The sequence below is a fragment of the Mercenaria mercenaria genome, chromosome 9 (assembly GCF_021730395.1).
Source record: "Mercenaria mercenaria strain notata chromosome 9, MADL_Memer_1, whole genome shotgun sequence".
In the NCBI taxonomy this organism is placed as follows: domain Eukaryota; kingdom Metazoa; phylum Mollusca; class Bivalvia; order Venerida; family Veneridae; genus Mercenaria; species Mercenaria mercenaria.
Window position 1 is genome coordinate 11,905,689 of NC_069369.1, and position 25,202 is coordinate 11,930,890.

Consider the following 25,202-nt stretch of genomic DNA (forward strand, 5'->3'; position numbering starts at 1 on the left):
ATTTATAGTTACTGCACATGCACCACTTGTATAAAGTTTTAATATCTACATTCACTTTGCAGAGAGCAACTTGTATGCAAAACTTCAAACTAGATTTTCTAAGTCAAAGAAGTTGGTGCGGGGGGGGGGGGGGGGGGGGGGGGTAATTTTGTTAAAATTTCTGTAAGAGTTACAGGACTTGATGCAGAAGCCTTGTTTATTACACAATTATTACTATAGTAAAATAGCCCTCCTTCCTAGAAAAGCTCAGCAAACAAAAACATGGGAAAAGTGGGACCTCTAAATAAGAGAACTGCTGGCCGACTAAACCCTGGGATACAAGTAACCATCTCCCTGTTAAACCTTTCAGCAAAATTTCATTCCATATGGCAAACACAAGTGTTCATTCAAAGTAACAACCAGATACATGTACAGCAAACAAAACAAAATTAAAATAAATATAAAATGAGACAGTTAACATATTATATTCAAATATGTATCTTCTTCCAAGCGCTGTACTTCCATACCAGTATCAACAGACAGTCTTGACATGGTTGCTGTAATTCAGACAAAACATCAAAATACCTATGTGATAACTTATTCAATAGGCAGTTGTCTTCATAATAAAATGAAAAGGTTACACGATAAAAACAAAAGGTATAGTCACCATGATCTTGTTAATGCCCGAATTCTGAACAGTGCTAAAATGTAAACCTTTTTTTCTAACTTTAATACAGAACTATTACTTTCTTATATTCAGGGAAGGTACATACACATAAAATATATGAATCCAGTATGTGTTTGGAATAACCTATTTCATTTTCTTTCTTATATTTTTCTAAAATATAAATCACCTTTGCACAAATCATACATTACTTCCAATTGTTTGAACATACCTTAACACAGAACACAATTTTAACACAGAACACAATTTTTATTATATATATCTATAAGAAGCTGGGAAAAAAATGTTTTAAAATTAAATAAAGCTAAAAATGGATGTTGGAAATGCCGCTGTTAGAACATACTGTTTCAAAATGTGAAGAGGCAGTGAACTTTTTATCAGCACAGCACATTATGAAAACTTAAAATTCACCAAATTTTCACCTAACACAAACATGAGAAATGAAAAACACAAATTTATCAAATGATAAATTTACAATGAAATGTGGAATTCTTCGCCTAATCACATGCAATAATTTATCAGATCATGTATAACATATAAAACAATTTCAAACAAGATATAAAGCTAAGCTAAGTTCTAAGATATAAAGTAAAGTCAGGTCCTAGGACATAAAGCCAATCTAGGTCCTAATATATAATGCTAAGCTTTCAGACCAGTCTCGGATCACTGGTTGTTTCTGAATGAAATTGACCAATAGCAAGGCTGCACCTATAGACTGGACACCAAATTCATTTTTATAACTTTGGAACCAAGATGAAATAAAATGTATACTGAAGCTCAAAAACATATAAATATATATCATACAACTCATGAAAAATGTATGTTCTATGCAAGACAAAAATGATGAAGCAAAAAAATATATTTACAATACAGAACTACACCTGGCTGTGTCACATATATTACTTTTTGTAGGTTTTTTATTGACTAAGCAAACTTGCAGCATAATATACATATTAGCTTTTTTGTTTCAAATCAGTTGAGGGAAAAAACACACAAAAACCCAATAATTTTTATAGTATTAGGAATGTGGCCCAAGATATGTAGTCCCATTACTCCAAGGAAAAGGCCCCTAAAGATTTTTTTCTCATAAAGAACTATTTGTAAGACAGTGTGCTCGACTATTCCAAAGAAAATTACCATAATGACATAGATACAAATCCTTCAGATGTATATGTGGATTGCACTGAATTGAAAAAAAAGGAAGCTGTAATTTATATCAAAGTCAACCAAGTCTTATCTAATTTGATAAGTTCAGAAGCCTTGGTAACTGGAAAACCTTGGTAACTGGGAAACCTTGGTAACTGGGAAACCTTGGTAACTGGAAAACCTTGGTAACTGGGAAACCTTGGTAACTGGGAAACCTTGTGCATGTTTCAATCCAATACATGTAGCAGTAACTGGGGTATGGCCTTGCAAACAAAACTTAGGCTGGGTGGGAAAGTGACACCCAGATGAGTAGAATAGCTTTCAATATTCTTTTAACAGATGAGCTAAAATGTACATAGAATGGTAAAACCAAACTGTGAGCTTTCAATATGGCATGTAATAATAATGTAAAACAGACAACAAGCATAAATATATCTACACATTCATGTATTAGCTATGACTTTTGACATGGTCAGCTGTTTACAAATGATAAAAAGATATTATGTATCAGACTAGCTATCAAATGAAAACTTTCATTTCCAATTCAAATGTTATGTTAATATATACTTAAGTAAGAATTCATAACTTGTTGATGTACTTGTTACATCAAAATGCGAGTACTTCAGATCAGCACCTAGTAGTCATGGACTTTATAAATATAGATAAAAATTTGAGTCCTTAAAATAATACTATAAAATAGTTCTAAACTTTCTTAAGCACATGTTCTATAAAATTATATCATTTATAAAGCTACAGCACTCAATAGCATGAGAAACAAATAACAAAAACAAGAACATAAAAAGTTCGATAAAGCTTCCCATTGCTTGTACTTTAGTACCAGTTTCAAAGTACACTTTAAAAACTGTAGACTTGATAATCACTGAGTCACTACTTAACCCCTGCTGAAGGTCAAAAGGTATAATTCATTAAAATTTCAACAAAGTTGCAACACTAAAACTTGACTAACACAGATTTTCAGGTACACTGTATTTTTAATGACTGTGCAATGTGTTTCATAATCTCCCCTGAAATAACATTTTATTTAATATTTAAGCTTTGTTGGACCATTGTCGCTCAAAGCATGCATATCAAACTGTTAAAAACAACGCGGACAAGCTTCCCAGAGATGACTTATACATTTCGCCATTTAATGCATGCTTCGACTGCTATCACATAGGTTTTAGTTTATACTAATTTATTTTAGTTTGATTGTGATGAAAGCTTCAAGCTTATTTGAACCACTCTTGAGTCCAAAACCTGCAAAAACCAGTACTAGTGTCTGATGAAAAGGCGTGATCTTGACCCACGTAGGGTTCAAATTCACAACCTCTGGGTTACGTGGCCGACACCTTAACCATTAGACCACCGCTTCCCTCAAACAAAGGTTCTGTCACACTGTCTGTTATTATTATGTGTGTAAGATACTTTCTTGTGATGGAAAATTTTAATCTTGTAACTAAATTAAAACATCTTTTTAAAAAAAAATACTTCAGCAATTCAATTTTCAGTTTACAAATTATGCAATTATTTTGAATGTAAATCATTTATGACATATCAATGGCTGGTACTACCTTGACAAGTATATTTAAAACACAATTTTCATAAAGGTAATCAAATATTTTTTGGAAACAATAAGATACTTCGTACAAAATATGTCACTGGTAGTCAATGTATTTATTATACGAGACAAAGCATGTATCTGAGAACAAATCTACCACAGCTGCAATGTTATACACGGACAATGGTCTTTGAAGTATAAAATGAAAACTCAAATCAGGGGAGGTAACAAAGACATTACAAAACAAGAATCAAATATCTTACAGTAAATGAACCTGACACTGTAAATGCTTTCAAATACCTTTAACATTTTATCAGCAGCTACAACAACAACAAAGTATACTGATCACTTAGTAAACACTAACATTGCATTGGTCATTAACAAAAACATGAACAACTCAAAACACACATAGTAAGATCTATAACTGAACAAGTTTAAAACATAACCACAGTTTACCAGTAGAACAGTTATGAAATGTGAACTGGTTAGCTGTTTTATTAATTCCCCCAGTTCTTTACAAAAACCTATCATGGTTTTGGGAATGTTTCAATAATAGGTCTTCAAGAATGAGGATGGTTTCAATAAAACAGTAATATTAATACATGACAGTTTGACATCAATACTATACAGTGTTTATGCCTCCAATAATACATGGCACTATGACTTGTAATAGAATGCGAGATATCTAGGACTTTAAACAAAAAACTTAATGTCATTAAACATCCCTGCCAACTTTCAACAATTATTACTGAATAAAGTACAGCAAACTAAAGACAGTGGATCATCATTTATAAAACAAAACTGATTTGTATCGGCAGTGAGATATACCTTAAACCTTTAGCCTGCTGGCGGCAAGTGATTCTGCAATTTTGACCAGTGCAGACCATAATCAGCCTGCACTGTTCTCTATTCAGTCAGTAAATTTTTAGTGAACACCCCTTTAAATAGTAAATGGTACAGCCCAAGTTGAATGATGGACCAGTTCATTTTAGAAATTTAGCAGAGTAAAGGTTAAAAGATGACCTGTTTGTTAATTACATATGTCAAATGATAGCCTGTCAATGGTCGTTTCATTTTCAGTCTCAGGTATGTTTTTTTAACTTTACCTTTGACCCCGGAGTCAATGAAGGTCATCTTATGATCACTGGGTGTATTCTATGAAGTTTGACTGCTGTACATCTACACATTCTCTAGTTTGTTATAGAAAAACATTCCTAGCACCACAGTAATCTTTACCTTTGACCAAAGGGCCCTTAAAGCAACAGGGGTCATTAATTGACCATAGACAATAATCCGATCAAGTTGTGGTCCAGTGTTCTCTAGTTTCTGTCTCAATGTCACAGTAACATTACCCTTTGATGTCTACTGACCACAGACACACTGAATTTTGACTACCATACATCCAAGTATTTCTAGATAGGCAACCAAAAGAAATGGTCTACAAAATGACCGAGCAAATAACTGTCCTATCAACCAACATGAGCAAAACAATATACCCACTTTCTTCAAAGGTGGCATAATTATCTAACCATCCACTGAAGTCTTAATTGGACTTCCCAATCACAAAATGCTAACACAGTGATGTTCTAGATTAACTTATGGCAAAGTCAGGCATATAGGAGAAACAGCAAATTATATCTGTATTTTCTATACATGTACTTATTTAACAATCAATTCCTTGCCTGACTATAAGGGATTTGCCATATTCTCAAAACTGTACCTGAAAGACCTGGAATGCAACATTTTGTAATTAAAATCTAGATTTTGTTGTTAGCAGTTCTTCAACTCCTTTGATCATATGACTGTGTTGTTGTTTCTATCATGCTTCTATTTGGGTAGTTACCAGTCTCTGCAGTACTAAGGATAAGTTCACTCCAGAAGTAATTCCAAGAACAAGGAAGAACGCCATCATCATACCTGCTCTACCCATCATAGCAGGTTCCACTTCTCTGATAAAAATAAAAAATAAAATGTCATGAATGAATAATGTTTTATAATTCATAGACAGACATTAGTTAACCAGGTGAGTTAACTGTCAATCTTTGGTCATTTTTGTAATAATTTGCAGCCAGGGCCGTTGTTCTGTGTAACCAGTAGTAGTTTCGACTGGGTTGAACAGTTCATATTTCTACAGCTCTACGTTTACATGTAATATTTTTATTACCTCCACTGAACTTTCATTTTGGAATATTTTACTTCACTGTTGCTCTACTTTATAAATGCTAAATCAAATTCTACTTTTGGATGGCTACTTTTCTAAGTACCACCTTGGCAGCCTAGTGGTAGAGCCCCTGGATGTGCAGGTTGCAGGTTCGCTCCCTTGCCAAGTCATCACAAAGACAAGAATAATGGTACTGGTTGCTTCTTTTTGCCCATTAGCAATAAGAAAATTGTTCTAAGACAAGTCAACCTATTGACAGTATAATGTGACTCAGTGAGGTATCAAGTCACATGTGTGCAGCCTGATATTCTAATGAGGCAGCACTATAAAGCTGGACATTGTACTAAATGCTACAAACAAGCACTGTCTTTATATGACAGATAAAATTGATTGTAGAAAAGGACATTAAACCTTAACAAACACATTTTTCTTGGATTTCATTTTCAAGTTACATAAACATAAATCAAAAGCAATAAATAAAATTCATATAGAGTCTAAATTTTGAAATCCACTGGTCAGGTGAACTGACTGAACAGTCCTCCATTTTGAAAACACAAAAATGCATTAGAACCTGTATTTCACAACCAAAATCATATTACAATATAACTTACTTTGGTCCGTACATCATGGTAAGACTACTATAGTAGCCACTGGTGAACGCCATGATTATTCCTGCCAGTATAAACACTACATCATTGGGAATATACACAGGAAACCTGCGTGCAACGCCAAATGGCTGGTAGTTACAGAACACATATATCGGAATCAAGATCACTGCTCGCAATACAATTGGGATCCATACACGTCTAGGACCAGGCTGAAAATACATACACTAGAGTTTAAGAGTTAGCCATTTTACATGTCTCTTATTAGAACTACAATTCAGCTTTACTAGCAAAGACAGACATCAGATGCCTTTATGTACATGAGCTTTTAAAAGACAAAACACTCTGAAAAAATTTATAAGGAATATTTCAATATTTTCAGAAAATGTCTCGAGTGTTTTTCAAAACCTCTTACGTATACAGACGATATTTTTAATGAAGTTAAAATTATGGGTGACAGAGTATTTCTCAAAACTGTTTTGGTTTGCAAGTAAATGCTCACCTGTCTTAATGACAAGTATCACAACTAGAAACTGGTTATGTTACAATGCCCATTTTTAATTTGTAAGTTGTACTATTAACAGATATTATTCTGAATAAACCTTTATGACAATTATCCAATCTACAATACAGCACCTACCAGAAACTGTGCCTGACTATATTGTTAATTATCCTACAGTATTGCTCATTAAGTATCAAAAACTTTACACATTGAGTATCAAGAACTCGAACTTGAATAGGAGGAACTCTACAGGTGGAATATCAGGAACTCTACTACAGATTGAACATGGCAAACTACAGATTGAATATCAGGAACTACTCTGCAGACTAAATAACAGGAACTCTACAAATTGAATACCCAAAGCTCAACAGATTGAATATCAGGAACTCTATAGATCGAATATCAGGAACTCTACAGACTACAGATTGAATATCAGGAACTCTGCAGACTAAAAATCAGGAAATCTACAGATTGAATATCAGGAACTCTACAGATTGAACATGGCAAACTACAGATTGAATATCAGGAACTACTCTGCAGACAAAATATCAGGAACTCTACAAATTGAATACCCAAAGCTCTACAGATTGAATATCTGGAAGTCTACAGATTAAGTATCAGGAACTCTACACACAGAATATGAGGAACACTACAGACTGAAGATCAGGAACTCTACAGATTGAGCATGGCAAACTACAGATTGAATATCAGGAACTCTACAGATTGAGCATGGCAAACTACAGATTGAATACCAGGAACTCTGCAGACTAAAATTCAGGAACTACATATTGAATATCAGGAACTCTACAGATTGAACATGGGAAACTACAGACTGAATATCAGGAACTCTACAGATTGAGCATGGCAAACTACAGACTGAATATCAGGAACTCTACAGATTGAGCATGGCAAACTACAGATTGAATACCAGGAACTCTGCAGACTAAAATTCAGGAACTACATATTGAATATCAGGAACTCTACAGATTGAACATGGGAAACTACAGACTGAATATCAGGAACTCTACAGATTGAGCATGGCAAACTACAGACTGAATATCAGGAACTCTACAGATTGAGCATGGCAAACTACAGACTGAATATCAGGAACTCTACAGATTGAGCATGGCAAACTACAGACTGAATATCAGGAACTCTACAGATTGAGCATGGCAAACTACAGACTGAATATCAGGAACTCTACAGATTGAGCATGGCAAACTACAGACTGAATATCAGGAACTCTACAGATTGAACATGGGAAACTACAGACTGAATATCAGGAACTCTACAGACTGAGTATGGGAAACTACAGACTGAATATCAGGAACTCTACAGACTGAACATGGGAAACTACAGACTGAATATCAGGAACTCTACAGATTTAACATGGGAAACTACAGACTGAATATCAGGAACTCTACAGATTGAGCATGGGAAACTACAGACTGAATACCAGGAACTCTACAGATTGAACATGGGAAACTACAGACTGCATACCAGGAACTCTACAGATCGAGCATGGCAAACTACAGATTGAATACCAGGAACTCTGCAGACTAAAATTCAGGAACTACATATTGAATATCAGGAACTCTACAGATTGAACATGGGAAACTACAGACATAGAATTATTCAGGAAACTACAGATGAAATGGAACTACAGATGACGGGGACATAATATCAGGAACTCTGCAGATTGAGCATGGGAAACTACAGACTGAATACCAGGAACTCTACAGATTGAACATGGGAAACTACAGACTGAATATCAGGAACTCTGCAGACTAAAATTCAGGAACTACAGACTGAATACCAGGAACTCTGCAGATTGAGCATGGGAAACTACAGATTGAATATCAGGAACTCTACAGACTGAACATGGGAAACTACAGACTGAATATCAGGAACTCTACAGATTGAGCATGGCAAACTACAGACTGAATATCAGGAACTCTACAGATTGAGCATGGGAAACTACAGACTGAATATCAGGAACTCTACAGATTGAGCATGGCAAACTACAGATTGAATACCAGGAACTCTACAGATTGAACATGGGAAACTACAGACTGAATATCAGGAACTCTACAGATTGAGCATGGCAAACTACAGATTGAATATCAGGAACTCTACAGATTGAACATGGGAAACTACAGACTGAATATCAGGAACTCTACAGACTGAACATGGGAAACTACAGACTGAATACCAGGAACTCTACAAATTGAATACCCAAAGATCTACAGATTGAATATCTGGAACTCTACACATTAAATATCAGGAACTATACACACAGAATATAAGAACACTACAGGTTGAATATCTGGAACTCTACACATTAAGTATCAGGAACTATACACACAGAATATAAGAACACTACAGGTTGAATATGGGAAACTCTACAGATTGAATAAAACATCATGGTCAATTATCTCTTTAAACCTGTATTATGATCAAAACCATTTTTGTTCATCTTGAATACTTAACTTACCCATTTGATCCATTCTGATGTAAGATTTCCGAGGAATGCAAACAGGTTAAAGCTGAGAAATGTGAAGATTGTAGTCCAATACCCTTTCTTTTCTGAAAAAATCAAACAAAAATATAATGGTTGAGATTTCAAGTCATGTATGCACACACCTGTGTAGAAAATTCAAATACATAGTAGGAAGAATCAGCTCAAAATGCTCTAAAAAATTAAATCGTAACCCCTTCACATTTAGGTTTTACAAGGCTGTATTTTGAACACGGAAAGCTTGATTATGTGAAAGTTCCAATATTCTCAATTTTAACACATTAGACATTTGCAGTGAAACACCTCTCGCTCGAGCATCGATGACTCAAGCACCCTGGCTCACTTGAGCAATTCATATGGTCCCAGCCGCTTTCCTTCTATTTTCTGCGTGAAATTACCATGGCTGGGTCCAGCATCGAGCTCGAGCGTGACACCTGGTCCCTGTGTATTAATTTACTCTTTGTTGCTTCTGGCAAAATTGAGCAGAGGTGTCAAAATTTTTCAAACCTGTGGTCAGAATGTTTCGGTTAATTTAAAATTTTTGCACACCGTGCTTGATCTATTCCCAGACTAACTTAAGTGTTTGTTTGTCGGTATATTTGATCTGATAATGAGATTTATTATTGATGAAAGGTTGAAGAAAAGTTTTATTGATCAAATATTGATCAATTACTGTTTGTTTTAGATTACAGCAAGTATGTTTTTACTTATTACAGCTTTTCTGCGGGATCGAGAAGATAAATATCAGATCTTAATATTTTATTGTCTATGAAATAAGTTGGCAAGTACTCTACGACATTTATCTCGCAGTTGAAATGTGAAGAGTTCTCAACTATATTTATCTCTATATTCACTTGCTGATAAATAAAAAAAAAAATTAATTAAAAGTCTTAGTGGTTTCTTCACGTGCCATTTACAAATTACATATTGAAACGTTTTTTGAAAATGTCACAAGTGTGTTATTATTACACATCAGATGACAACTGGTAAAACAAACTTCAATTTTCTTCGTATGTTGGTCAATGTTTGAATCACTCGAAACCAGCATTTTGCTCATCCCTTTGCGACCTCGACCGCGCAGTGTTTTACTGTATTAGAATAAAGAAATATATTAAAGATTCTTAGAGGGAATGTGCACAAGGTAAGTAACTTATAGAAGTCTCTATAGAACAGTCATATTTACCTCCCCTTCATAAGTTTACTCTCTGGCTGAGTATTACATCTTCAATTATTTCTTAAAACAGACAACCTTGCTATAAATGCCATTCTTTTTTTGCTATAATGAAGTATTTGCAAACATGCATCAACAAAAGAAATCTTCTTACCAAAGTCTTCACTGAATGTAACAGTTCTCAAAGTTTCTGTTCCATTTTCATTTGCAAATGTTTCCCTCACCATCAACACGTTACTCTGTATGGCCGGAAACAAGATAAGTGACACGCAAAACGTGCACCACACACCAAATAGCTGAAGTTTGATCTGCAATTTAGGAAATTTTTAAGATGAAACTTTGTATTTAAACTTGTTACAAGTATGGTAAACACTCCAGGACTAGAAGTCTCATACTGTGAAATCATTTATATTTCTGGGGCACTAATTTTCACGGATTTCGCAGTGGCATCAATCCTTAAAATTTAATCCAAACAGACAGAGAATATGAAAATATTCTGAATTCTAACAAGAACACCTAATAACCTATATACATGCAGTGAGGCCTGAGTGATATATTCACACGCATAAGAACTCCAAACTCGGGTTATTCTATAATAAACCTGATTTGATACTTGTTATTTCTTAAATTAACAAAACAAGATCCAGAATCCACCCTTTTACTGCTGTGAAAGTGGTTTTTGCAGGTATAGATGAAAACATTCTAGTAATTTACAGGTGTAAATGAACGTGTAAAGAATATTTACCTTCTTTATAACAACCCAGTAAGTTTTACAAGAATCTATGAAAGCTCGAAGATAATCTCCACAAGCCATCTTCTTCTCCTCTACAGGTTGCGAGCCATGTACTGATTTCTGGTAATACTGGTAATATTTCTGAAACACACATACCAAAATGTATGCTTTAGAATGTTAAGTAAAAAATGAAAATATGCATTGGCATCATAAACTGAATTTATAAAATTTTTGTAAACTTACATGCTAAAGCAGGATATTTAGAATGACAATATAGAAAATTCAATTTTTGTATTAATACAACCTGTGGGCTCATTTTAAAGCTGAAATCAACAAATTTTAGGATTTATATTTAGATCTGTAGTGATGATTAAAGGATTACAAAATTTCAAACCAAGACCTTATTGGCCTACATCTTCCCAAACCTGTTATGACTGTTGAAACACCACAAATAGTTTTGCAAATGTTCTTGTACAATTTTAGGCCCATGTAACAGTCCCAAATTTGACTGTTGATTAAAGCTATAATAAAATTTAACTAAACTGATTTTTTAAGGAATAATTTTTGGACTGTTGACCTCTAGCAAGCCTTTCAGAAAATAGATCACCGACAGCCGCTGACACTATTTTCCCTAGTACTTCCCTGACCTTTCAAAATTTCATGACAATTCCCCAATCTTGGAAACCCAAAATTTCAAAAAGGGAGTGACTTTAACAATATATGTATATATTCTATTTGTTTATTGGGTTTTAAACCCAAGCACAATTAATGCTATATGGGGACCTTACAGATTTTAATGGACTAAAATCCCTGGTGCCCCTCTGAGCATATTTTCAGGCAAAAGCAAGATGCTGGGTATAAACACCAACCTTCTCTAAGCAAGCTAGATGGCATTCTTACATTAATTAATTTTACATTCTATTTCTCATCAAATGATGGTAAGGACAAGAGTAAAACTAGAGCTATCACTAAAGGTGATGAATGTAACCCCCGCATGCACTGACACAGTACATTGCAATTTGACACACACAAGATTGCATAATTATGTGGACTGTATGTATATAGACTGTATGTATACAGTATAGTAACAAAAAACAAAGTCCCATAACTATGCAGAATATTTATCTAAAAGAATCTAACATGCACCATGCACGACTAGGGTTGGTACTGATCACTTGTGTGAAGTTTCATTAAATTGTGTGCAAGGGTTCGGTAGATTAGGCACGCACAAGATTGCATATGCAGACTGTATGTACATAGTATGCTAACAAGAAACAAAGTCCCATAACTCTGCAATTTTTGTCGCTGAAAGAACCTAACATGCCCCATGCACAACTACTGTTGTTACTGATCACTTGTGTGAAGTTTCATTAAATTGTGTCAAGAGGATGAGGAGAGATGGTGCGCACAAGATTGTGTCTATGTATATAGTATAGTAACAAAAAAACAAAGTCCCGTAACTCTGCATTTTTTTTTCTGAAAGAACCTAACATGTCCCATGCACAACTACTGTTGTTACTGATCACTTGTGTGAAGTTTCATTAAATTGTGTCAAGGGGATGAGGAGAGATGGTGCACACAAGACTGTATCTATGTATATAGTATAGTAACAAAAAAACAAAGTCCCATAACTCTGCAATTTTTTTTCTAAAAGAACCTAACATGTCCCATGCACAACTACTGTTGGTACTGATCACTTTTTGTGAAGTTTCATTAAATTGCGTCAAGGGGATGAGGAGAGATGGTGCGCACAAGATTGTGTCTATGTATATAGTATAGTAACAAAAAAACAAAGTCCCATAACTCTGCAAATTTTTTTCTAAAAGAACCTAACATGCCCCATGCACAACTACTGTTGGTACTGATCACTTGTGTGAAGTTTCATTCAATTCTGTCAAGGGGATAAGGAGAGATGGTGCGCACAAGATTGCGTCTACGGACAGACGGCCAGACAGACGGACAGACAGACAGACAACCTGAAACCAGTATACCCCCCCTTACAACTTTGTTGTCGGGGGGTACAATAATAATAAACTTACAGTGAGAGGGAGTAAAAAGTAACAGTCAAATGCCAATAACAGGACAACAATGGCAACAATAAAATAATACACAGCTGATGTACGTGGATTAGGAGCAGCTGAAATTCACAAGAGAAAGAAGAGTTAATTTGATCTGTACATAATCAACTTCAAACATAGTTATTACAGACTTAACTAAACTTTAGCATTAAAAACCCTGCACTCTATGACAATTTTCAAACAGTAAATAGAAATGGAGGATGTGCCACTTTAGATATAGGGCTTAATTAAGCTGTCAAGAAGAGGTGTAAATGTATTTCCAACACAATTTGCTTATCTTACTGCAGATTTATCACCTACTGGCTTATTATTTCAATAATGTCTTCAATTTTTCTATGAAAATAAAGCTGAAATCCCTCGATTTATTATCCATCTTACCTGCTATGGATATGACGCTAATCACAGACGTGAACACGCCACTGAGATTCTGAAAATAGATTTTCATCAAAATGCAAGTTTACAATTTTACAAATGCAAAAACTGTGGCATCGTTTATATATGTCTGGAAAAGCCTTTTGTGGATTTCATGGCCACTGATACATCCATCTGTGACACTTAATGTTACTATTTATTTAACATTCAAACCTAAAATCAATGAATTCACGTTTGAAAAAACATGTGCTTAGAGTTGACGATACAGGAAACAAGTTCAAAAAAAAAACTAGGATGATCAAACTCTGACACTTGTTAACTTTCACCCACATATTGGTGTATTGTTCTAACAATCCCTTGAAAAACCTTGTTTGGTGATGTTCATCTACTCGCCTTTTAATTATAATGCTGATGGATCTGATACCTTGAATGAAATTCTTATTTCAGTATTCCTTGAACACCTATTCTGTTAACACTCCTAAAAGCAGTCATATATAAAAAGAATTATTTACCGTTCCCAACACAATAGCATTGGTGTATTTCATGGGTAAAATAGCCGCCAGTCCAAATGTACTATTCTGATATACACCAGCACAACCTGAAATGATGAAAGTGTAGGTATTTTCAAAAGTCACCATTCACTCTGTCAACTAAAATAATTTCATCTTAGTTTTTATTTACATCGCCAATTAAAAAACAAGACACTATGAAACCTGTTTCACAAAGTGCGAGTTTTAAAGATGCCTACACAAGATTGTGAGAAAAAAATGTGAAAGTGGTCACGCTCCCTGTGGAAGTAAATAGCAATGTGCTTCAAGTAGACAGTTTCAAGAGGTGGCTGTCCGAGACCAAAGTCAAAACCTTTTGCAGATTATTTGTTAAGATACAATGTCCAAGGGAAAAGAAAGCTGTTTGCTACCAGCTAACAATGAATGTATGTTTCCTGAATATCCTCGAAACAGGAAGTGTTCAGGACATAAACAAGTGAACAAAGTATTGCCGCGCAATACAGAGCCCACTTCTAGTAAGGAACTAATTAGCTCAACTAAAACATAATCTCAAGATTTGATTTCTGTCAATGGTATACATACAATATTATGGTATCTATAAAGACAGGGAATGAATACTAAAATTAACATTCAAATATTTATATACATTGTTCAGATTTATTCAAATACTTGCATACAAATACAGAGTACTTATTTCCTGGAATGTTTCGTGCAGTTTAAAAGCAATGTCATACTTACAATTCAATAGCGAGGCTGAAACCATGGTGAGAACAAAGAACATCAGTGGTACTGAAATATAACAATATTACAACATTTAGAATTTCATGAAAAAAGTCAAACATAAGGCATTAGGACTCAGTATTTTATTTTTAACTATATCGTACAAAGCACACAATACAGAACAAATTTCTTATTTTGTAGATAAAGCGGCATGCACTTAAAAACAACACAATTTTTAATAAAACTTTTGTGCAAAATGCGAATACAATATGTTTTGCTGTACTGAGTGATAATTTGAGAAATTTAATGATATGTAAACTCGGTATATACTCATAAACTGCAAGACAGATGAAATGGAGCGCCCTAAATTATTTTGTCTTCATGTATACCATCCCAACCTAATGGATCTACACTCATAAGTGTTTACAAGGATCGCCTAACTGTTTACAGAGATCTCCTAACTATTTACAAGGATCTCCGAACTGTTTACACAGATCTCTAAATTGTTTACAAGGATCTCCTAACTGTTAACAAGGATCTCTAAATTGTTTACAAGGATCTCTAAATTGTTTACAAGGATCTCCTAACTGCTTACAAGGTTCCCCAAACTATTACCAAGCTACTGTGTATAACTTACTGTTGGAAGTGTCAATCATGGCAAGAATCACAGTAACTATAAAGATGACAACCATCATAAACAAAGCAATGGCAATTCTTCTAGTTGAGGCTTGACTGAAATCAAAGGCAGATTTACTGTAGTCAGTTACTTGAAAGAAAAGATATATTACTTGCCAGTAAGTTTTGAAACAAATATTTTAAACAAATTAGCAAAAAGCCCCCCGGAGCACAGTTATCAATTTATCCTGGTTTGCAGACCAATCTCAAAACTCCATGATCTGATTGGCTGCTATTTTTAGAATTTTTTTGTACTGACCAATGGCAAAGCAGTACTCTCCTCTGCAATATTTTATTCATTAATATTCTATGACTAAAACTTAAGTTTGGGATATCAAAACTCCAATGTATTATCTATGTTGGATCTGATGAAAACTGGAAGGCACATTTGTAATAAAGAGAGACATGCAGTCTTTTAAGGGGAAGACAATATGACTGATATCTGCAAACAATTCAATTCTGTGGAAATTATTTTTACATTTATAACTCGAAACATTTAACAAAAAATGATGGCTGTTTCGTTTCTATCTTCCAGCAATAATTATCAATAAACCAGAGACTGCCTTTAGTAAAAGCACAAAATCATGTCTCCAAATACTGCTAAACTTCAACAGATAGGTGAATTGAAAATTATGCAATATCAAGCAATATGACTATAAGTATGTGTTTTTATTTCAATTTTGTAAAACATAAAAAGAAATTATCAAAACCGTATCAGAAATGGTATGCAACATAAATTAAACAAGAACTGTTTGTATAATATGTATTCCTCACATGAGGGTCCCTCACAGTAGACAAGTAATAAATAAGCTATAACACTGACATCAGGTGCATAATTTCACAAGCTGAATAACAATCCTGTGAGATTTGTTGGCTCTGAGTTAAAACACTTTTTGGGATATGCACAACACAAAGGCAGACAGACAGTAGGGCTGTAATGAGTATCCGAGTACTCCGATATCCACGAATTCGACCAAAACTTCGAGTACAGATTTTCGTCATTGTCGAGATCATTGGATCGCGATCTTTTTCATTAATACATGCAATATGTAAAATTCTATCAATAAAACTAAATTTAAGCCATATTAAACGTCTTCAAAGAATTTTCTTGCACATCTAGAACGATTACGCGTTGTCAGTTTCTAAACCGGATGTTAACAAATGTCTTCGGTAGAGTTAGCATCGGTCTTATATTCGAACTAAAATAAATGTGAAATCTGTCAAAACAGTGAATCAACATTTATCTTTTAAGAAATTAAATTCAATAAAAAGTTAAATACGCAATTTCTTTCCTATAAATAAAGTTTTCTTATGAAAAAATGCGAAACTGCTACTAAATATTGATATCATATATTGTTTGTCTGCAAGTATGGCCGAACATTACAGAAGTCCACCCGCGAAGCTTGACTTAAATGAATGAGCATAACATTAAACATAAGTCAAAAGTGTTAAATTGAGCACTATGAGAACTGCAAAGTTTAGATTCCATCAAGAAAATGGTACTTATATAACAGTCTTGCATTTTTGTATCATTATAAGTTGTTGCTGGTGATCTGTGGTTCGATCTGTGAATCTAGCACGATTCATGGATTTGCCGATCCTATTCTGTCGTTCATTTCGCATGAACACCGAAATAAATCATTTCATTTCCTAATGTGGACGGACGAAGGGCGGTCACAAAAGCTCACCTTGTTTCTACGTGACAGGGGAGCTAATAAAACAGTAGATGTAAACATGATAATTTACCCTCCAAACTGGAAGAATGTGTTAACACAACTGATAACAGCATTGGAGACCTGGGAGACGATACCCAAGTAGAACATAAACTCTGAACGATATGTAGCATCCTGACTTGTTGGTGTATTTAACTTGTAATCCTCAAAATACTGAAAACACATATTTGAAAACAAGTAACAAGTTTGAATTAATATCAATATTAAGGCTGAAGATTTTCAAGAAATTCTAAAGATTTTTGTCACATTAGTAATTAAATTTACAATTCTTGGAAGCCAAAATGTTACAAAAGTAAACAATGAAATTGGGAGAGCTGTCAAAGGAGACAGCAAGCTGAACTAATGTGACATCATTAATATTCATAGCGGATTTCGTGGATTAGTTGTAGAGTCAATCTATACCATTTAATTCCAATAGACAAGTAAATTTCCAATACATTTGAGCCGCACTATGAGAAAACCTACATAGTGCATTTGCGACCAGCATGGATCCAGACCAGCCTGCACATCTGCGCAGTCTGGTCAGGATCAATGCTGTTTGCTAACGGTTTCTCTAATTGCAATAGGCTTTGAAAGCGAACAGCATGGATCCTGACTAGACTGCACAGATGCGCAGGCTGGTCTGGATCCATGCCGGTCGCAAAGGCACTATGTTGGTTTTCTCATGGTGCAGCTCATTTTATGTTCAGAAGTTGAAATCTAAAACTTCATATCCCCACGAAATAGTTGTTTCGACAAAAACTATGAAATTTTGTGCCAAGGAAACTGATTCAGAACAATTTCACAATATTTTGATACTGTTTGGCTTAATGGATATTAAGACACACTGACAATTCATAAATTGTCAGAATAATCTGTTGGCAACTTTTTAGCTTTAATTTGGTTTGTCCAACTGTGCATTATTTAAGCCATGGTTTAGTGCATCGGCACAACCACCATTCTTCCACAAGCCAGCCAGATGGCTCCCTCCCAGGAAGACCCAAGCAGGGTGAGGTGCAAGTGATTCAGTGCCAACCACCCTAACCACAAAGTCCATTTGATCCAATTAGAGAAATGATAGGTGCCAGAGTTATTGACAATTCATGATATTGTCAATGCTGAAGAACAAATACTTTTACTTAATACTAAATTATTACTTTCCATGATAAAAAAAAAAAAAAAAAAAAAAAAAAAAAATATATATATATATATATATATATATAAATCACCGCGCCCGTAAATCTGGGCAGATTCTTTTCAATTCCAGTACCGTTAGTCTGCCCACTTTTACGGGTATATCTGCCCACTTCTACGGTCCTTTACGGATTGAATCTTAAGATGAAACGTATATCTGCCCACTTCTACGGTATAGTAAAGTTTTTTTTTTTTTTTTTTTTTTTTATAAAATCATAGGCACTACATCATGGAAAGCTTTTTTAACAAAAATATGAGAGAAAATAAGAATTTTTACAAAATAATTTAAACAGAAATATCAATAAAACACTAAGATGTATTTAATATACCGCTCTGCTACATATTTGCAGCAGATTATATACCAGTACAATACTATCTGAAGAATGAAGAAACTTTCACCTACATGAAAAATTTCATAGCAGATTTTTGCAGTTATTTCATTACCAAGACATTATTAAACCAAAGCATCACAGATGTTTTTTTTTTTTAGATTTTTTTATAATTTAGAATTATTAAAATCTACAGTGAATGTGTAAAAAGTTCATCATGTGAACAAGACATTAGTAAGAAATGATGGGATCAACCTATTCCTGCAAACAAGAGGACCATGATGGTCCTGAATCGCTCACCTCTTCCCACATGACCCAGTTTTGAGTATGACATCGTTTTTTCTATTATTTGACATAGTGACCTAGTTTTTGAGCTCATGTGACCCAGTTTTGAACTTGACCTAGATTATCAAGTTAAAAATTCTGACCAATTTTCATGAAGATCCACTGAAAAATATGGTCTCTAGAGGTCACAAGGTTTTTCTATTATTTGACCTATTGACCTAGTTTTCAAAGGTACAAGACCCTGTTTTGAACTTTACCTAAATATCACCAAGGTGAAAATTCTCACTAATTTTCATGAAAATCTCATGAAAAATATGGCCTCTAGAGAGGTCACAAGGTTTTTCTATTTTTATACCTACTGGCCTAGTTTTTGACTGCACATGACCTAGTTTCGAAACTGACCTAGATATCATCAAGGTGAACATTCAGATCAATTTTCATGAAGATCCATTGAAAAATATGGCATCTAGAGAGGTCACAACATTTTTTCATTATTTGACCTACTGACCTACTTTTTGAAGGCACGTGACCCACTTTCAAACTTGACCTAGATATCATCAAGATGACCATTCTGACCAATTTTTATGGAGATCCATTCACAAGTATGGCCTCTAGAGAGGTCACAAGGTTTTTCTATTATTTGACCTACTGACCTAGTTTTTGACCGCACATGACCGTTTCGAACTTGACCTAGATATCATCAAGATGAACATTCAAACCAACTTTCATACAGATCCCATAAAAAATATGGCCTTTAGAGAGGTCACAAGGTTTTTCTATTATTTGACCTACTGACCTAGTTTTTGAAGGCACGTGAAGTACTTTCGAACTTGACCTAGATATCATCAAGATGAACATTCAGACCAATTTTCATACAGATCCCATGAAAAATATGGCCTCTAGAGAGGTAACAAGGTTTTTCTATTATTTGACCTACTGACCTAGTTTTTGATGGCACGTGACCCACTTTCAAACTTGACCTAGATATCATCAAGGTGAACATTCTGACCAATTTTCATGAAGATCTCATGAAATATATGGCCTCTAGAGAGGTCACAAGGTTTTTCTATTTTTCGACCTACTGACCTAGTTTTTGATGGCACGTGACCCAGTTTCGAACTTGACCTAGATATCATCAAGGTGAACGTTCTGACCATTTTTCATGAAGATCTTATGAAATATATGGCCTCTAGAGAGGGCACAAGGTTTTTCTATTTTTAGACCTACTGACCTAGTTATTGATGGCACGTGACCCAGTTTCGAACTTGACCTAGATATCATCAAGGTGAACATTCTGACCAACTTTCATATAAAGATCCCACAAAAAATGTGACCTCTAGAGTGGTCACAAGCAAAAGTTTACGGACGGACGGACGACGGACGCTGCGTGATCACAAAAGCTCACCTTGTCACTATGTGACAGGTGAGCTAAAAAGAAAAGTCAGTTTTAAAATAAGGAAGACAAAACAATGTCACTTTTCCGTTAGAAAGCCCTTGCCACCTGAACAAGACAGCAATGCTCAGCTATTCCATAGTCTTGTCACTTAACAAAGATGAAATACAGACATAAACAAGTACAAAAGGGGCACAATTTTGAAAACAGCTCATATACGTTAATAACCTAAATTGCTAAATAAAGGCGTAAAAGGAGCACAGCTTTGCAAAAATGCAAAACAAGAGTTATCGAACCTGTGCAATGCAGATTAACACAAGGAATGATAGTGTGAGGTTTTATTTAATTCCCATTAGTGAATACTTGCATAAAAGCTTATATACAAAAACTCTGGGAGACTTACACAGAAGCATGGGTGAGTGCATAAGCTCTACCTAGTCAAGCTAAAAATGGATAAACAGTTTTCTATAATGAAAGTACACATCAGTACTCACGATAACTGGTCAACAGAAAACCTGTTGTATATGAAAATTTGTAAAAATTGTAAGCTGACAAAAACTGTGTACATGAGAACACACATTAAATTTTTCGTGTAACAACTGTTGTACAATATGACCTACAAACTGAGATACTATTGGTGTGTGAAAATCAGACTACGGTAGCTAAAAAAGAGAGTCATTGACCCTAAAGCGCTCACCTGTGTACAAGGCTTCAAGTGTGTTTGTATAAAGAAATGGTACAAGTACAGAGTTAGGTTTCTTCTATGTTGGCCTACATTATATACATGTCACACACATTTTTTAACCTAGGGCAATAAATTGAACAATATTTGTAGAAGGTCACACAAGAACAATTTGTGTGAAATTATTTCAAAATCAAGCAAACACTTTTATACAAGAAGACTTTCTAAGTTTCTCCTATATACCAGGGCTTTTTTTTAGGAGTTGGGGAAGACACTGGACACTGATCAAATGGGGAAAAATCACGCGAAGAGGCCAATTTGGGGAAAATTCACAATATTATATCCATCATGTGATACTGCTTTTACAGTGTATGTACATTAAGTAGTCATTAGATTTTTTACAGCAATTCAGATTTTAAGTTATCCTATTTCAGGGATCAAATTTAATTTTCCCCCACTAACAATGCAGTGCTAGCAACATGGTTGGTTCCACTTGGTTATTTGGTTTCATAATAAATGTTCAGCTCCGTTTCCAACACTTTCACGATTCGGACAGGCCGGGACTTTCTAGTTTCAGAACAAACCAAAGTACTCGATGATTCTTTGGACTTTTGGCTGGATGCGGAAGTTTTAAGTTCTTTCAAGTCACTGCCCATGGTGTCGCTAGAATTTTACGTATCCCTTGTTCTTTTTCGCCTAAAGAAACTTTTGATTTTCCTCTCCATTTTAGCATTTTCGAATCACCAACCAAAACAAAAGTAAATTTCGTCTAGACGCTTACTTAGATATCCGATAATTTCATTTATAATAGCGACAAGCGTCTACAAGTGGTCACATGTTTATCAGTAAAATAACTACCCCAAAGGAGCTTTCAAAGAGCAAAGGACAGTTTGAGCGAATTCGTCGATTATCAAACTTGATCGCAAAAATATTCCAGTGCCATGATTTCCTACTTGGATTTTTTTATTCTCACTTGAATTTCATGAGTTAGTGACCGCTAAATTCGATCCCTGAAACATAAGAATTGGAGATAGATTGGGGAAAATTGATTTTTTGGGGAAAAATTTTCCAAGGGGAACACGCTGACTATCGGTGTCACTTTCTTAGTAAACAAGAGCTGTCTCCATAGGATGACACATGCCCCCGATGGCACTTTGAATGAATAGTTATGGCCGATGTTAGAGTTTAGGACCTTTGACCTATGGACCTGGGTCTTGCGCGTGACACGTCGTCTTACTGTGGTACACATTCATGCCCAATAATTTTAAAATCCATGCATGAATGAGAAAGATATGGACCAGACACGCCAATCAATGCACTATCATGAAATATGACCTTTAACGTCTATGTGTGACCTTGACCTTTGAGCTACGGACCTGGGTCTTGCGCAAGACACGTTGTCGTACTGTGGTACACATTCATGACAAGTTATTTGAAGATCCATCCATGGATGACAAAGATATGGACCGGACACGAATACACTATCATGAAAAATGACCTTTAACGTCCAAGTGTGACCTTGACCTTTGAGCTACGGACCTAGGTCTTGCGCGCGACACGTCACCTTACTGTGGTACACATTCATGCCAAGTTATTTGAAAATCCATCCATCGATGACAAAGATATGGACCGGACACGAAAATTGCGGACAGACTGACAGACCGACAGACGGTTAAAAAACTATATGCCTCCCTTCGGGGGCATAAAAAATACCCTGTATACACATAGGAAAAGTGACCACACACCCTGGCAGCCATCCGAATGATTTGAACAATCTTGGTAGAGGGTCACACAAGGACCATTTGGGTGAAATTATTTTAAAATCAGGCTAGCAGTTTCACACAAGAAGATTCTTAAAGTTTCCACTATATTGGGAAAACTGACCACGCCCTCTGGCAGCCATTTATTTGATGAATCAAAATAATTTGAACAATCTTGGTAGAGGGTCACCCAAGGACTATTTGTGTAAAATTATTTAAAATCAGGCCAGCAGTTTCACACAAGAAGATTTTTTAAATTTCCACTATATACATATAGGGGAAAGTGACCATGCCCTCTGGCAGCCATGTTTTCTGACGAATCGGAATAATTTGAACAATCTTGGTAGAGGGTCACACAAGGACCATTTGTGTGAAATTATTTTAAAAACAGTTTCACACTAGAAGATTTTTTAAATTTCCACTATATAAATATAGGGAAAAGTGGTCACAACCCCTGGCAGCCATATTTTTTGACAAATCAGTTTAATTTGACCAATCTTGGTAGAGGGTGACAGAAGGACCATTTGTGTGAAACTATTTCAAAATCGGACCATTGGTTTAGGAGGAGATATCATTTAAAGATTTTTCTATTTTAAGCTCTTGCGGCCCCTATGTGCAACCAAGCGGAACCGTCTGAACAACTTTCGTAGAGGACCACCCAAGGAACATCAAGGCCAAGTTTAAGTTTCATCAAAATCCATTCACAGGTTTTGGAAGAGATGTCATTTAAACACAACTGTTGACGACAGACGACTTGACGGACGCACGCACAACAGACACAGCATGATCACAATACCTCACCATGAGCACTTTGTGCTCAGGTGAGCTAAAAACCACTGGTATTAATAATTTACATTTAATGTATAACTTAATAGCTAAAAAAACACTGGTATTGATAATTTACGCATAATGTATAACTTAACAATATTTTACCTAAATTGCATGTTCAATCAACCAAAGAAATTTTGGAATTTAGAGAAAAAGAATTTTTTTTTTTTAAGAATTCCCTCATATTTTTACATTTTTTCTAGGAATGTTAGCAAATATTCACAATTCTAACAGAAAGTAAATAGAAAAGACAGAAAAATGGTCTTTGGCTCACTTCCGTATCTTAAAACAGATTATTCTTTGTCCCAAATGACCCTACTTTCATGTCAAGAAATCCAGAGCCAAATAGCCTGTCGAAACAATTTCAAATCATCCTATTAAGTAATATGTTCCTGACAAAACTTTCAACAGACAAATTATCTTTCATTTTAACATGTGCTGGGGAGAAGACAAAACCATTTATTTACATTTTCATTACGTAGAGTAATACACTAGTCTACAGAGTCTGCTGATGAATAGCCATAATACCATTGATTTCCTGTAGGATTTTACATTCATTTCCCACTGCAATAAAACAGTCTGGCTGATGTAATGACATAAAGTCTTACACAGGATGGATGTTCTTGTCAAATCCACTCAAGTAATCTGTGAAGTCTGCATTACTACCTGTCTAATCAGTCACAGTGAAGGGGATACATGCTAGATTTTAGGCCAACTTAAGCTATGTATGTGCAAATTTTCATTTTCACCATATCCAGCCTAGCAAGCTGGCAGACCAAAATCACAAAACTCATAGTGTATCATCTCCACTGACTCAGTGACTTTACAAACATACTGAAACAGTGTCAAATCAGTTATGTCATTTCAGTGACAGAAGTAAAACAAAGTAAGATTGCTCTCCCTTTGTCCACTTGATTTTACATACCAAAGTTTACTACAGCACAGACTGTTTAACCAGCCCATCTGGTGTGACAAAACTTATGAAGTAAAATACATTTAAATTGCACATCACAATGTTTTTAGTCTCCTTATATATAAATTCTGAGGGTCCCGAGTTATGGTTTTTATTTGCCTTACACTAATTTTGACAGAGTTATTCAGTGATGCCAGATAAAACACTAATTATATTGACAGGTTTACCTTTTTTGCTGTAATAAACATGTTCCAGGGCATGAGTATACCAATTCCATGGATGAGGAAAATAAAGAACACCATTCTGTACCTGTATAATGTAAACAAGTCACTGTGTAATCATTACACAGAATAATACATTACTCTAAAGGCAGCGCACCATTACAGCCAACACAATAAACCAAACCACTAGAATATCTATCCTTTACTTAACAAATGTCCTGTGGCTATATTTGATTTTATTTTTGTTCAACTTTACATCAAACTGATGCAATTTTCAGTCATACAACCACTGTACTGGTTCTCTAGGTTGAGGAAGACCCCAGGTGCCCCTCCCAGCACTACTTCTGGTGCAGCAAAATCCCAGGCAGATCCACCAACCTTCTATCAGCCAACCGGACAGCTTCCTCATATACAAGTATCCTACATCCTAAGCAAGATTTCACACACACAGCTGTTAAGAGGCAAGTGATACC

General features: G+C 35.1%; 1 protein-coding gene across 8 annotated transcripts in view; it reads right to left on the reverse strand.

Annotated features, from left to right (window-relative positions):
- Positions 1-493: 493 nt before the first annotated feature.
- Positions 494-25,202, reverse strand: part of LOC123546468 (equilibrative nucleoside transporter 1-like) — a 47,549-nt gene continuing 22,840 nt past the window's right edge. For 6 of the 8 annotated variants that reach the window (XM_045332740.2, XM_053550805.1, XM_045332741.2 and 3 more), the window contains exons 4-15: positions 24,736-24,817; positions 17,159-17,298; positions 15,375-15,469; positions 14,756-14,806; positions 14,021-14,106; positions 13,515-13,563; positions 13,098-13,195; positions 11,071-11,199; positions 10,480-10,633; positions 9,131-9,222; positions 6,141-6,346; positions 494-5,317 (exon numbers count right to left, since the gene is read on the reverse strand). In XM_045332740.2, the coding sequence (XP_045188675.2) occupies positions 5,188-5,317; positions 6,141-6,346; positions 9,131-9,222; positions 10,480-10,633; positions 11,071-11,199; positions 13,098-13,195; positions 13,515-13,563; positions 14,021-14,106; positions 14,756-14,806; positions 15,375-15,469; positions 17,159-17,298; positions 24,736-24,817 (1,312 nt within the window). In that variant the 3' untranslated portion in view covers positions 494-5,187. Of the gene's footprint in view, positions 5,318-6,140; positions 6,347-9,130; positions 9,223-10,479; positions 10,634-11,070; positions 11,200-13,097; positions 13,196-13,514; positions 13,564-14,020; positions 14,107-14,755; positions 14,807-15,374; positions 15,470-17,158; positions 17,301-24,735; positions 24,818-25,202 lie in introns of all 8 variants that reach the window. The other 2 variants (XR_008372318.1, XM_045332748.2) reach the window with 2 other exon arrangements.